Source organism: Dipodomys merriami, unplaced genomic scaffold, assembly GCF_024711535.1.
Source record: "Dipodomys merriami isolate MVZ:Mamm:240054 unplaced genomic scaffold, mDipMer1.0.p SCAF_29, whole genome shotgun sequence".
In the NCBI taxonomy this organism is placed as follows: domain Eukaryota; kingdom Metazoa; phylum Chordata; class Mammalia; order Rodentia; family Heteromyidae; genus Dipodomys; species Dipodomys merriami.
In genome coordinates this window covers 434,101-448,453 of record NW_027204381.1, presented here as the reverse complement: position 1 = coordinate 448,453, position 14,353 = coordinate 434,101, and the positions used below count along the sequence as shown (strand labels likewise).

The following is a 14,353-nucleotide window of genomic DNA, read 5'->3' as shown; positions in this document are numbered from 1 at the left end:
CACCTGTTGTCCCAAACTATGTAGGAGGGTGAGACTGGGAGGACTGTGGCTAGTTAGTCTGGACAGAAAAGTCTCTAGAGGGAAGCTGGATGCAGTAGCATACGCCTAGCAGCCCAGCAGCTATAGGAAACATAAAGATGGCAGATCACACAGTTCAGGCATGCACCTGGGCGGGAAGTGAGAACTTATCCTAAAAGTAACCTGCACAAAACATGGCCAGAGGCATGGCTTAGAGCACCAGCCTAGACTGTGTGAGGCCTTGAGTTCAAACCACAGTATGGCCTCTCCCCTCTAGCCCCCATTCATATACATCAAGAATCACAGACAGGCAGCTCTTTAGAGCACACAGTTAATTTGCTCAGTGCTGAGGGAAAAGTTTTACCCCCTTCAAACAGAAGATCTAGAGGCAGCAAAGAGAATTCTAAATTTAATTCCAAGTTCACGTAATCTAAAATCAAAGTTAGATGAAAACAACTACCCTTTGAGATCAGGCCTCAGGACACGTAACCCCCCTCCCCCCATATTCATCTAATCCTTTTTTGGGTGCCAGTGCTGTGGCTTGTACTTGGGGCTTTGGTGCTCAAGGATAGTGCCCTATGACTTTGAGCTACAGAGCTGCTTCTGGTTTTCTGGTGGTTAACTGGAGATGAGTTTCATGGATTTTCCTGCCCAAGCTGGCTTTGAACCGTGATCCTTAGCTCTCAGCTCCCAAGGAGCTAGGATTACAGACATGAGCCACGGCATGCAACTCATTCAAAAGCAGAGGAGGACTTAAAACTCCCAGGTATTTTTCCTTTTAGCAGGAAACTGAGAAGTACTCACAACCAGAGCTAAAGAAATACAATAAAGCATTTTCCCCAGATTTTATTAGACAAAATTTACATACCAAGGATATGTTGGTAATGAGTTTTCTCTGTACCAAAATAGGCAGTTTGAAAAAAAAAATTCTCTCCAGTCATCAAACATGATCTGGTAGGGAAAATAAACACTGGCTAGCAGAATTTGGATCAAGATACATCATAGTCTTTGAAATTTTCAACCAAGAAAGTATGCGGTTGGGCCAAGGATACAGCAGATCATTGTCATTCAATGTTATGCCTTGAAAAGTTGGAAAATACCTTGGAAATAATGTCTTTATTTATGCAAAACATTAGATTGCTACAGGTAAAATTCTATGTTTCTGTACAACTTAGAGATAAACCGCATATGTAGGTCTACGCTGCTCCCCGCCCCCCCCCAAAAGAAAAAAGCCTTTGTGCAAGTGGATTTGTAGTCCTTGCTCCTTAGAGGAAAACAATTCTTTTTTTCTGGATTAAGACAGTATATTTTTTGGAATCCCTTCAAAATGGGGTCATCCTTAGAGGAAACCTGAAGGGACCTCAAGAAGGGGAAGACGGAGCAGGGATGAAAAACCAGTGGTGTTCACAAATTCATGACTCCCAGAGCACTGATGTCCTGGTGTATGTCTAAAGTCAACTGGGTACTTCAGCCAATGGGTTCGGTCTTAGGAAAATCTCTGGCAATCAGTACAACTGGGCTTACTGTTCCTTTGATATAAGCTCACAGGCCGTGTATCATTTGAGGAACACGATGGAGGTGTAATTCCTGATATAAATAGTTGTCTAAAACCTCACTTGTTTGGTAAACAAGATTTAAAAAAAAAACAGTGAAGAAAAACCCACTCTTTCTTGAGAAATTGTGACTTCTGACCCCAGAGCTTCCAATCAACATGGATTATCCTCTATGAAGTATTCATTGCAAAGTGAGGTTTGGTTGTCAAACCACCTCTCCCAAAGTCAATTAATGCGCCACGGGACTGTGAACTCTGCAGAAGGATATTTTATTTGACAGACAGCATGGACTTCATACATATCCATTATCAGTGCCTTTGAAAACCAAACAACTTTAAAAGTTAGCAGCAGTTTTCTGCAAGTACAAAAATACACATTTGTTACATAACGTATCGTAATAAAATTCTTCAAGATATATTATACAAACTCAAAGCATTTTTTAAAGGATCAGTCCAATATATTATAGATTGATGGGAATATAATAAAGTGACACATAGTCTGTCTTCCAATCATACAATAATTTACAGCAATATTAACAGATTATTCACATTAAGTATCACAGGAGTATCTAGGGAACACTGAGTGTAGAGATGGTTGCTAAAAAACACTTAGTGACTATTTTCTTTTATGTGTCCAATGGGGTGGGTGGGTTTTTTTTTTCCTTTTTCCTACCTGCTATGATGAAAGACGATGACGATTTTTAAGTGTAGAACTAATTTCTTCCAGTAAGACACTCCAGGCCAGAAGATCTTCATTCACATCTTGCAGTTCTGTCAGTAGTATGCCCTAAGGTAAGGGGAGTCCCTGCTGACTTCCGTATTATAGACCACAAAAGATGCATGAGCAATATGGCTAGGTATGTGGTGGAATCTGCCTTCTATCCGACTGAGAGGGCCAGTGTCATGGGGGGAGGGGCTGGAGGCTCTTTGGGCAGAAACTTCTAAACATTAATTATAATGATCCAGAGCGTACAAGGCCAGGTTCTGGAGAAGTAGGATGAATCCTTAGCTAATACTAAAATAACTCCTTAGAGAAGACAACATTGTTCTTATCCTATAACTGAAAAATCCAATGTTTAGGAGAAGGGTAAAACATTGGATACAACAGTTGCCGAATGACGTAAGAAAATAGTTTGGAATATGCACAATTGTGGCAGGGACCAAGTCCTGTGGTTGAAGTTGAGGCGGACTCTTGGAGGACAGTAGTTAAAATAGAGGAGGCGGAGTTCATAGCTAGCTCTGAGACTATCCTCCTACTCTGGTTGGCAAGGCCCAAGAATCTCATGTCCTGGAGTGAATCTTCAAGACAGAAGAAGGATAATATATCTAAAACCAATCTTTTTTTTTCTTTTCCCCAAACTATTTAGAAACCACACATCATTTGGGACATGAATATGAGAAAAAAAAAAAAAGAATTCCAGAGGGACACTGAAAGCCAGTGACCATTTGAGAAAACCCTTTTAGCTCCTTAATTCAGTATTGCAGTTTGTGACTCTAGCCAGCCACACTCTGAACTGGTATCTCCATTGCAAAGCTGTGACAATTAGAGAAGGCATGATTTAGAAGTGGTGTTTGTGGTTCCTGGCTAACAGCAATCGAAGAGCCAGGGCTGCCACTGAGCCATGCCGCGTGCGGATGACATTTGTGCAATGGATAAAGGGGTGTTATTGTACTGAGTGCAAACCCGAAGAAAATCATGAGAAAGTCTGCACGCAGTGCAGGTCAGTGCGGGGGGTATAATGGAGAGTAGCTGGGTGGATCTAAACAAAGGGCTGGTTCTTGGATTAATCCTGAGGTCATTGTGATCTTTCACTTTTTAAATTATTTAATAATAATTGTTCTAAGGCTTGAACTCGGGAGCCTGGGTGCTGACCTTGAGCTTTTATGTGCAAAGCTAGCACTCTACCACTTTTGAACCACAGTGCTATTTCCAGCTTTTTGGTGGTTAGTGGAAGATAAGGGTCTCTGGATTTTCCAGTCTCGGCTGGCTCTGAACCACAGTCCTCATATCTCAGCCTCTTGAATAGCTAGGATTTGTGAGTGACTGGCACCTGGCTTCATGGCTCTATTTATATAGTTGTAAATCATCTATTTGGGCAGTAGCCTGCCTCTGCCTTCATCCTTTTCTTTAGCCCTTGCTAGCAGTACTCACCCCGACAGAAACTTTTAAATATTGTAATGAATTTTTAATGAATATTTAATAGTTTGTTTTTTTCTTGCTGATACCAATGCAATAACAGTCTTGAGCAGCTCTGTTGAAACTTGTCTCTGCAGCTTCCATGCATTAATTAGTAGACCAGGGAAATTTTACTTCCAGAGCAGTCTTTTCCTGTGTACTATGAGTAATGGCTGTCAGATGGTCACTTTCTACATAAAGAGTTGCAATTTTTGGAGTATGCTCTTTGCAGAGATACCTTTTTGAGAAGGCCCTGAAATGAGAAAATATTTTCCTCTTCCCCCACTTCCCCTTCCTCCTTTCCCAGAATATGTTTCCTAGAGCTTTTGCCAACCAGTTCAACACTCATGAGAAAACAAATCCGTCAACGCAAATGATTACAAAAAACAAACCAAAACCATGATATCATAGTACTCATTCATGGCTCTTGAATTAACTATTCTTTCCACTCTAGCTGGATCCTAAAATGATAAGTTGTAAGGACATAGGAGTAAGAAAGTGCTAGAGAAATGGCTTAGATTTGGGGGAAAGGTTGTGTGTGATGTCCTTTATGACCATATGTAGTTTTCTTCCTAATGCTTTGATTAGTGGCCATTTTCTTGGCCTGTCTCTTAAGAGCATCCTAGGTGTGCTGATGGTTTCACTGTGTTGTTCCCTCACTCCATGGGTCATAATCAGGACACCAATCTCAAAGACGCTGACACAGTCGGCAGAAAGGATGTTTTCTAGCTATCTGTTAGACTATCTAAAAAGAATATATCAGAAAATGACCAAATCCCCAGCATTAATAGGAAAAGTCTCCCAACGCTTTCAAGTGATCACATTTTTTTTTTCTATTTTTAGCCTGAAGACTTTGCCAAGGAATCTCAATTGAGCATTTTGTCCTCAGTATTAGCATCATAAATGGGGGGTGGGGAGAGGGGTATCACTGTGATTGTGATATTATTATTATTAGCTCAGTTCCTGTCCTTGTAGACAACGTAAGATTCTGTGGTTAAATGTCTTTGGTTAAATGTCTGTCTGCATCACCACCAAGCACTGTAGAGCCTGGGCGGCGGTCATCGGGGCTGGCCATGGGATCTGAAGCCACCAAGCAGGATGAAGCGCCTTCCTGAGGCCAAGGATCAGAAGGGCACCGCCCTTGGTCCTCTTCTCCCTCACTGGGTCTGCTCTCCCCCAGGAGGAATGGAGAGTCGCAGTGATTCTCCGAGTCCTGACAGGGATAGGAAGCATACCACTGGCTTGGTTGCACGGTGGCCGTGGCCAGTTCTTCAGCTGCCCTTAGGGGTTTGTCTTCCGGTCTCTGTGGGACAGCGCTGGCTTCGGGGACATCAGAAGCCTGGGGCAGGGACTCTGACAGTTCTTTGAGAGAACCGATTTTCTTTTCCTCGGGCCTGGCGGTCTTGACTTTCTTTTTGAGGGACCAGTTTTTCAAACTGGCTAAGCCACTTCTCAGCCACATGCTGGGGTGCAGCGTCACACAATGCCTCTGTGAGTGCCACTCGAAGATGTCTTTTCTTGTGGAGGCCAGATGGCTGCTGGCCGGCTCTGTAGAAGGACCGGGCATTCCCGAAAGGAGGCTGGAGCCCAGAAAGTCTTCAGAAGAAAGCTCATCCTGTTTGCCTGGAGCCTGGAAAGTGCAATCGATGGGAGAGGAAGTGTCTGTGGGTGTGAACACGGAGTGTTCGGAAATCTGTGAAAAAGCACTGTCCTGGGAGCTCACCGAGGACCCCGAGGGGGAGGTGCCCGGGGAAGATAAGCTGGAGTAGCTAGTCCTGGGGCAGAGGTTGAGTCTGGGAGGTAACACCTTCTCAGTGCCCTGACTGGTGGCGCTGGTCTTGCCCACCTCAATCCCCAAGACCAAACTCTGGTTAATCAGCTTTTGCCCCTCCATCTGTAAAGACTTATGCCGCTGGAGATAATCCTCCTCTCCGTGCAAGAGACCCCCCTGGCAGCTGCTTTCATGGAGTTGCTTGGAGTAAATCCCCCTGAGATAGGTCAGCTGGCAGCTCTGGTCATCGATGTTGGGTTCTGAGCTGCGCCTGCGCATCAGGGAACTCTGGCGGGCACCTGCTGGACGGTAGCCTTCTGCCTCCGTCCCGAAGGGTTGATGGCCACCAGGGTCCTGGAAGGTCATGTGACTAAGGGAGGCCACAGAAATCGCCACTGGTTTGGACTTGGGGAATTTCCCCGCATGATGTCCCTGGGGCGCGGGGGTGTGTTTCTTTCTGGGGTTTTGCTGAGGGGTGTTTTTCTTGCCATCATCCGTGCCCGTGACCGAGCTGTGTTTCCAACGCGTCTGCCCCGCGTCGTGCAGGGGCTGGTGATTCTGCTTCAGGGAGTCTTCGTCCTTCTGAGACAGCACCACATCGCAGCTGGACTTGCGCATCTTCTTCTGGTAAAACTCCCTGAGATAGGAAAGTTTTGAATCCAGGTAGTGGATGGTCGGCTCGGAGCAGCGCCGGTGTCGCCGGGGGGCTTTGGGGGCATGGGGTGTCCCCACGGACTGGGAAGTGGGTATGCACGTGTCAGGGGGGTCCCCAGCATGCTCACCCAGGGATACCTCCCCGTACGTTACAAGAACGTTCACCAGCTTGGACTCGAGGGACGGTGGCAGCTGAATGTCTTCCTCTTTGGGATGCTCCAGATCAAAATCGTTGAGGTTCAACAGGCCTTCGACCTCGGGCTGGTCGAGGTCGTAGTCGCTGAGGGTTAAGACCGAGTCCATACTTCTGCTCCCTTGGCCAAGTTTCTTGATGAGGTCTCGGCCCGGGGCATCAATGTCCTCGTTCAACTCGTTTTCCAAGCTGTCGTAGGAGGAGTCATTCATTTGGAAGCAGGATGTATCTGTCAAGAAAAACCAAACCTGCCATTCACACTGTGGCTGCCACGAATACAGCCCACGATACTTTCAAAACCAACCTTCCATTCTATTCACAAGAAGGGGGAAGGATGCTTTCCTAAGTGTAGAAGATAAAGCCAAAAAGCAGACCCCCCAAAAAAAATCCTGTTAGGATATATTAGATATATCTCAGTTCCTCTTGAGATAAGATTTTTCTAAAAGCAATGACTATTCACCCTGAATCTAAGAGGGTGGTTGAACCACTTATGAAGGAATGAATGTCAAGTAGAGCTCTATTTTTAAAACTCTGCCTGCGAATGTGGACAGCACTGCTGGTCATACAGAATTAACTGTAGTCTTGGTGCAACCATTTGCGAATCCTATCCATTTCTCATACACCAGTTCTTTGAAGTTAAGTTCATTGTTAATCTTTACAACCAGAGCAAATAGTCTGGCGCCAGTGCCTCATGCCTGTAATCTGAGCTACTTGGGAGGCTGAGATCTGAGGATTTCAGGTAGCCCAGGTAGACAAATCTGAGAGACTCTTAACTCCAAATAACCAGAAAACAACCAGAAGTGGAGTTGTGGCTCAAAGGGCAGAATACCAGCCTTGAGCAAAAATAGCCAAGCAGGAGCACAAGACCCCAACTTAGAGCCTCAGCATGGAAAAACAAAGACATCATTATAATCTACATTTTATAGATGGGGATACCGATGTTCAGTCAGTGGCGTAGAATACTTGGCAAAAGAGAAAATAACCAGTGGCTCAGGAATTCATATTCTATATAGGTTGTATGCCTTTGAATCCATAATCCATTCCATAGCTCCTAATGATGCCAGCTGTGTTCTGGCTGTTTAAGAGCATGCTAGGGAGGAGGAGGGGAAGGGAGGGGAAAGAGAAAGAGGAGGAGGAGGAGGAGGAAGAGGAAGAGAGGCCCTTGACTTCCCTATTGCCTCACTCTAGTTTGAACCACTGTAGTGCTATTATACATATTAATATATGCTACAGTTCCTCATCAAGTGTCTTTAACAGAGTCAAACTATCATCATACCATAATATAGTAACAGTGCCAACTTCTGGGACCTCTTTTTGCATACTTTTTACCCACCCTGCCATGCTGAGAACACGTTCCATCTGCATAGCCTGCCTTGTAGAAGGGAACAGAAGCAGCCCCACAGACCCAGGTCAGACGAGGCTTTCTTCTCCCCTACCCCCCATGGGCCCTTGGACAAATAACTCATAGACACAGGCCTGTTTCCTGGAGAACTTCTTCACCATACCTGACGCGGTCTCTCTCGAGTCACAGCTCACAGAAACCTCTCCTAAGAGGGAAGTGATTTCTTCTCCAAATATCCTACAGGCATTTTCTATCAGAAATTGTATAAGCAGAGAAACCTGTGCAACAAAAAGGACACAAAGTACTATGTTCACATATGAATTATGATTTTAACCAATAAGTGCAAAAAAATGCCCGAGGGAAAAAATATAAATGTCCTTTAATAACAAGGATACTGTTCAAGAGTAGTTTGGGCGCAGACATTCTAAACGGTGGACTAAAGCTGCTATTTGTGGCACCACTATGCTACAAAAAAATGCTACACTTTACCAATGGTTTTATCTCTTTTTGTCAGTCATGGGATTTGAACTCAGGGCTGGAGTGCTGTCCCTGCACTCTTTTAGCAGGTGAGTGCTCTACCACCTTGAACTACAGTGCCACTTCCCAGTTCTAGGTGGTTAATTGGAAATAAGAATCTCATGGCATTTCCTGCCTGGCTTTGAATTGTGATCCTCCGATCTCAGCCTTTGGTGTAGTTAGAATTACAGGTGTGAGCCATCAGCGCCCAGCAGCACCTTTAAAATCAAGTATTTTTCACAGGTGGTTTGGGGTAAAATAAAATACATTTTGTTATCAGGAGCTTGGGCTCCTCTGTGGTTATACCATGAAGGAATGAGCCAGCTAGAAAGGCAATTTGGGCTTTTCCTGATGAATCTCTTCGACTTAGTCATTGCCTTCTACTCTGCTCTCTGATTGGGTATTCTTGAGGAAGAGAGAAGAGGCGATGGGCTAGTGGGGTGGGGGAGTGGGGGTCTTCAGTACTACTCCACAGCGATGTACTGGAGGCCATCTGTAGTGCCTTTGTCCCGGTAGATGAGGCCAAGGGGCAGAAGAAATGCTGGGAGCAAAGGGGAACTTTATGTGGAATCTCCTAATGAACACTCAGTGGGGGGGGCAGTGATTTCTATATTTACTGTATCATCACCTTGCTATTTCAGATGAGAACACTGAGTATAACGCCTCCTGCCCTGCACATCACCAGGTGGTAGGGCTAAGAACTGAGTCTTCTATCAGTGTTTTTTCACAAGTGCTTTCTTATTACTCTTTGCTTTTAGTTAGTCCTATTGTCTAGAAGGCTAAACTTTAGCTTCCTGCCTAGGCTAGAACCCCTGGGTGTTAACAAGTGCCATGTGTAAGGAGGTACACTTCCACTATTTAAGAAACGGCTCTGAATGTGTTTCAGAATGAGCATGGAGACCCTCTGAGGCATGAATGCGGGAAAACCCTTCTTTACCTTCTTTGTAAATTCATTTTCTAGTGTTGGGCTGGAGGAAGTAGGAGGCCAAAGAATGCTCGGAGCGATACACACTGCTAAGTTAAAGGCAGTCATCTGATTAGCTGAACAATGTCGGTGAATGTTGTACAGCACCCCAAACAGATACCTTAGGAAGACCACGTTGGCTCTCGGAAGTTGGTCTAATAGCCTAAAGTCAGAAAAAAAAAGGATTTTTAAAGCAAAGCGTTTAATTTAAAAATCTGGTCAAGGCAGACACACTTCACTTAGCGGAGGGAGCCAGGTAGGGTGAAAAGACCAATCAAGAACACAGCTCAGACATGCAAGGCATTCAGTTAATGTGGTACCGTGCAAAGTGAAGTCTGAATATACAGAAAAGGAGCAAGTCAGCGCTTTGAAATTGTTTTTTTAATTTTTGTATATTGTCTTTATAACTCAATGAAAATGTGAAAGAATGCAGAAAATGCCTACTAAAAAATGCTGCCTGTGGGATCTCCCTGAGCTGGTGCAGTTGTTTAACTGGGGCAAACCCTGCAACACCTTGGAATATTCTCAACTAAAACCCACAAAAGCTTTCTGATAAAATTGCTCCTTTATTTCTAAGTAGCAACACAGGATTGCTATCTCTTGGTGAGGACCCAATCTTCGACCTTAAGACTTCCAGATCCATTCTGAAAGCCTGTGATCTGCTTGTAGGTCAGCTTCAAGGTCAGTTTCTGTTCCGGGTCAGGGTCTCACACACAAGTCAAGCTTATTGCAGTCAGTTATACTCCATTCAGATTTTAAAGTGATCATTCATGGAAAGTAAGTGTTAACTATGTAGAAAACACACACTTAGATCTCTCCATATGCTCCTATTGGTGATTGTTGCTTTTTTCTTTTCCTCTGAAAATCTTGGGGAAATGAGATAGGTTGATACTCATTGAACAACCAAAGGCCTTTCTTCAAGACTTAAGGTTGGGGCTGGGAAGGTGGCTCAGTGGTAGAGTGCTTGCCTTGCATGCATGAGGCCCTGGGTTCGATTCCTCAGCACCATATAAGCAGAAAAAGCTGGAAGTGTCACTGTGACTCAAGTGGTAGAGCGCTAGCCTTGAGCTGAAGAGCTGAGGGACAGCGCCCAGGCCCAGAGTTCAGGCCCACAGCCAACAACAACAACAACAAAAAAGACTTAAGGTTGATAAGAAGAAACCAAAACACGCTGTAATAGAGCAGGCGATTATTGTGTATATTCAGTGGAAAAGCATCTCATTCATGTGGTATCTGATTCTTTGGGGCTCTAAAACTTTGGATTATTTTAAATGTCTAAGGTATAGAGAACGGATAGCAGTATATCTACATTGTGGTACTTTAAAATCTTATTCATTAATGAGTTAAACAGAAACTTTGGCATGTTTATGATTGCATGAATGTCAGTTTTACATTTTTCACAAACATCCCTCTATAGGAAACAGTATTTTGGATAATATACAACCGAGTATAGAATTTGATGGTTTTGGTTTACACCAAAACTGTAATGGAAGTGGAGGAAGTACCAGATTACCTGGGTTTGGCTTCTGGTACATCTCTGACAATTAGACTACTATCAGTCCAACATCGTATGTCAATAATTGTAGATAACTGGTATTTGAAAACTGTTCTAGGGAAAAAAAACTAAGCAAGTACAAGCAACTAAATAATAATGGGATGCAAGGGTTTTCACAGAGACTGAAGTATTTTTTTTTTTTTTTTAGTACAAGCCTAGGATTCAAACTCAATACCTGATGCTTTTACTCATTGGCTAGCACTCTACCAACTGAGTCTTCCCTCCAGGCCCTGGAGTATATTGCTTTGTGAATAGGCATTTCTTCCCTATTCGCTTACAGTGTAGAGAGCACTAGGGAATATGGGGTGGCCAGCTCTCCCCAACAATCCCCCTGTTCATGAGCCTCAGCATCACATTCCTTGTGATCAGGTTGAGACTATGCAACTTCCCAAGTCCTTCACTCGTCCTTCTGCTGTGTTCACAAAGCACTTAACAAATACCTTCTATAGCACAGATGATAGGCATTTATCTACCTCTAATCCACTCTCTACTCTACCGGACCTGTAGTTTCCTAAAGAGGATGGAACAGGTAATTTTCTCTGCATGATTTCAGTTACTGGATGAAATCCCAAAGGAATTATCTTATTAGCTGAGTAGCTCTACCCAGATTAAGATTATTAGCTAGTGGACTAATGTATTTCAGCTACTATGAGATTCAGAGGATGTTCAGTTTAAGTAGCCCACCCTAAGAAAAGTAGGGAGAAAAGCAACATCAATGACAGAAGCAGTAAAACCTCAATGGACAAGCTTATAACAGACATGTTTTAAAAGCATTTTTGAGACAGGATAATTTACCTTTGAATTACATTTATCTTCTGTTCATCATTTCCTTGATCCATTACACAGACCCAGTGACCATAGAGATCTGATGAAAAAATACTTCCCGGAATGTTTCGTAGAAAATCCTTGCATAGATTAAAACAAAACAAATATTTGACACCATTATTTCTCATGTAAATATGTACTGGAGAAACTACAAAACATTTTTGTTGGAGTAGTTAAGGTCTACTACTCTACTACATAGAGCTTTCAGCCAACTCTTGACTTTGGGGGGGGGGGTTGGTTGTGGGGCTTGAACTCAAGGCCTGGGTGCTGTCACTGAGCTCTTCTGTTCAAGGCTGGCACTTTACCACTTTGAGTCAAGCTCCACTTCCAGTTTTCTGGTAGTTCATTTGAGTCTCACAGACTTTCCTGCCTAGGCTGGCTTTGAACTTCGATCCTCAGAACTGTTTCTTGACTTATTTGTTATTGTTAGAATGAAATCACTGAAGTAATCAGAGACTAGATTATGGTGCAGAAAAATGAAGGCCAGTCTATTGGGGATGAAACTTCTGGAAGTTTACTCCCTGTCTTAAATAACTAAGTCAGGGGAATGTACATCACTGTATCTGTGGCAATCATTCTTCATGTACTTCCAGCTCAAGGCATTGTGGGAAGTGCTTGATACAGAGGAGTCTGAAGCAAAGTCTGCTCTCTTGGAACATTTTATTCCAGTGATCTTGGCACACACATGCATTAAGGCTTACGTGGGTTCTCTCGTCCAATAGCTCTCGTATGTTTCAGGGGTAAAAGCAAGTGGATGGATGCTTTACTACGTACTGGGAACCTGTGGGAGGGACAGCACCTGCCCTTACCCTGGAAGAGCTCACCTGCAGCTGGAGGTGGGGAGGAAGGTCTCTAATTGTAATTAACGATGATCATCGTCACCGATTTCCTATTAGTGATATAAACCTGCTATGCAAATAATGAACACATCCCTTCCTGCGGTCAGCCCTAGGCTGAGCGCCCCGTGCGGGCTGGTGTGGCGGATCAGGACTATGACACAAGCCATGTGGTCTGGTCACACGTGGCTTGTGCAATTCTCCAGCTGATTTTAGGAGATCCGTCTGCAGCGTCCTGCAGGCTGGAGTCCCAACTTCGGGCTCTCATGCCTTCTTTACCTGTGTTGCTCCAACAGTTGACTCTGGTTTCTTCTTCCTTCCTCTCCCCCGTCTGCACCCCCACCCCTACTTAGCTCTTCCATCTCCCCTCCTAAATCCCAGCTTCCCTCTCTCCTCTCTGCAGCTCCCTCTCAGGCCTCCAGCTCACCACACCCCACCACTCGCTCCTCCTCCTAGCCTTCTTCCTCTTCATCCTCTCCTCCTCCTCCTCCTCCTCCACTAGTAATCCTCCTGCACCCTTCCCCACCACGTCGCCTCCTCATCCTGGTCTCCTATTCCTCCTCTTGTCACCCTGCACTCCCCCTCTTCCACCCTTCTCCCCTCCTCCTTTTCCTCTCCTTGTCCTCCTCCTCTTCTCATCCTTGGCTTCCTCCCATCCTCATCCTTGTCTCAGCTCCTCAACCTGTCTCCCTCCCCTTCTTGTCCTCCCATCCTTCTCTCCTCCTCCTCAACCCCTCCTCAGTCTCTCCTGGTCCTCTTCCTTCCCTCCTCCTCCTCTCACCCCCTCCCCCATTTTCTTCTCCTCTCTTCTTAACTCACTCCTCCTATCCGCCTCCTTCCCTCTTTTTCTTTCTTCTCTTCCTCCCACTTCTTTCTTCCTCTTGCCTTCCTGTCCTCTCTTCTTCCCCATCGTCCTCCTCTCCCTCATCCTGTCCTCCTATGCCTTCTCTCTTCCTCCTTTCTACCTCCTCATGCTCCTCCTCCCCTTCATCCTGTCCTGTTCTCCTCCTCCTCCTCTGGTGCCGTCTTTTCTTCCTCTGTCCTTCTCCAGTCTTCCTCTTTTCATCCTCATCTCCTCGTGCCTCCTGTCCTCCATCTCTCCCGTCTCCTCCTCCCTGTTCCCATCCTGCCTGCCCTTCTCTCCTCTCAACTCTAGCTTGGTTCAATCACTCTCCCCCATGTCCACTTTTCTTGTTCCTCTCTTCTCCGCCCTCGCCCTTCTCCTTTCCTTTCGCCTCTGCCTGGCCTGCGTGCCCTCCCCGTCTCTCTCCTCCCCTCCCCACTCCTCTCCTCTCCTTCCTTCTGCCCCTTCTCCCCCTGCCCCATCTGACTGTTCTCTCTTGCTTTTCTCTTTCTCCCCTCTGTCCCCTCCCCCCTTTCTCCTTTAACTTGTGCTTCTCTCTTGTTCACTTGTCTCTTTTCTTTTCTCTTTCCTTGCCTCTCCCTTTCTCCGCCTCTCTCTCACCTACAGCCCTGGCCTCTTCGTTGCTCCCCTCTCCTCCTCCTCCCTCCCCAGCAGGTTGACCTTATACAGCCCTAGCTGTATACAGCCCTAGCTGGCCTTGTACCTTTTAGTCTCTAGTCTTCAAGTGCTAGGATGACAGGGGGCTTACCATCCTCATACCTGGCTGGCAGCAGCTTTTAAAGCCCAATGATGACTGTGTGAATTAAAAAAGACAATCTATGGCGATTCTTTGCACATAGGAATAAAGCTCATATAACCAAACTCCATGTTTGGTGCTGCAGGCCTAGCCCACGTGGCAAAGAAAGGGGGGGCTCTTCCTACCTTCAAGACAGATGCTATCACAAAGACAGACTCGCAGTCGAGGTTGACTTCAACTCCAGAATTCAGTTTCTCCTTTAGCTCTCTGCAAGATTTCACGTTGGCAGACTGCCTGAAGATGCCTTTCGTGAGCGGGCCTTTGTGGTTCAGAAAGCAGAGCATGGCCTG

At 45.2% G+C, this 14,353-nt stretch overlaps 1 protein-coding gene across 1 annotated transcript in view; it reads right to left on the bottom strand.

Moving 5' to 3' along the window:
- Window positions 1–1,829: 1,829 nt before the first annotated feature.
- The window catches only part of Arhgap20 (Rho GTPase activating protein 20), a 56,903-nt gene continuing 44,379 nt past the window's right edge, over window positions 1,830–14,353 (bottom strand). Inside the window, exons 11-15 of the mRNA XM_070038140.1 lie at window positions 14,189–14,350; window positions 11,537–11,646; window positions 9,160–9,349; window positions 7,870–7,984; window positions 1,830–6,593 (exon numbers count right to left, since the gene is read on the bottom strand). Of these exons, the coding sequence (XP_069894241.1) occupies window positions 4,741–6,593; window positions 7,870–7,984; window positions 9,160–9,349; window positions 11,537–11,646; window positions 14,189–14,350 (2,430 nt within the window). The 3' untranslated portion in view covers window positions 1,830–4,740. The remainder of the gene's footprint in view (window positions 6,594–7,869; window positions 7,985–9,159; window positions 9,350–11,536; window positions 11,647–14,188; window positions 14,351–14,353) is intronic.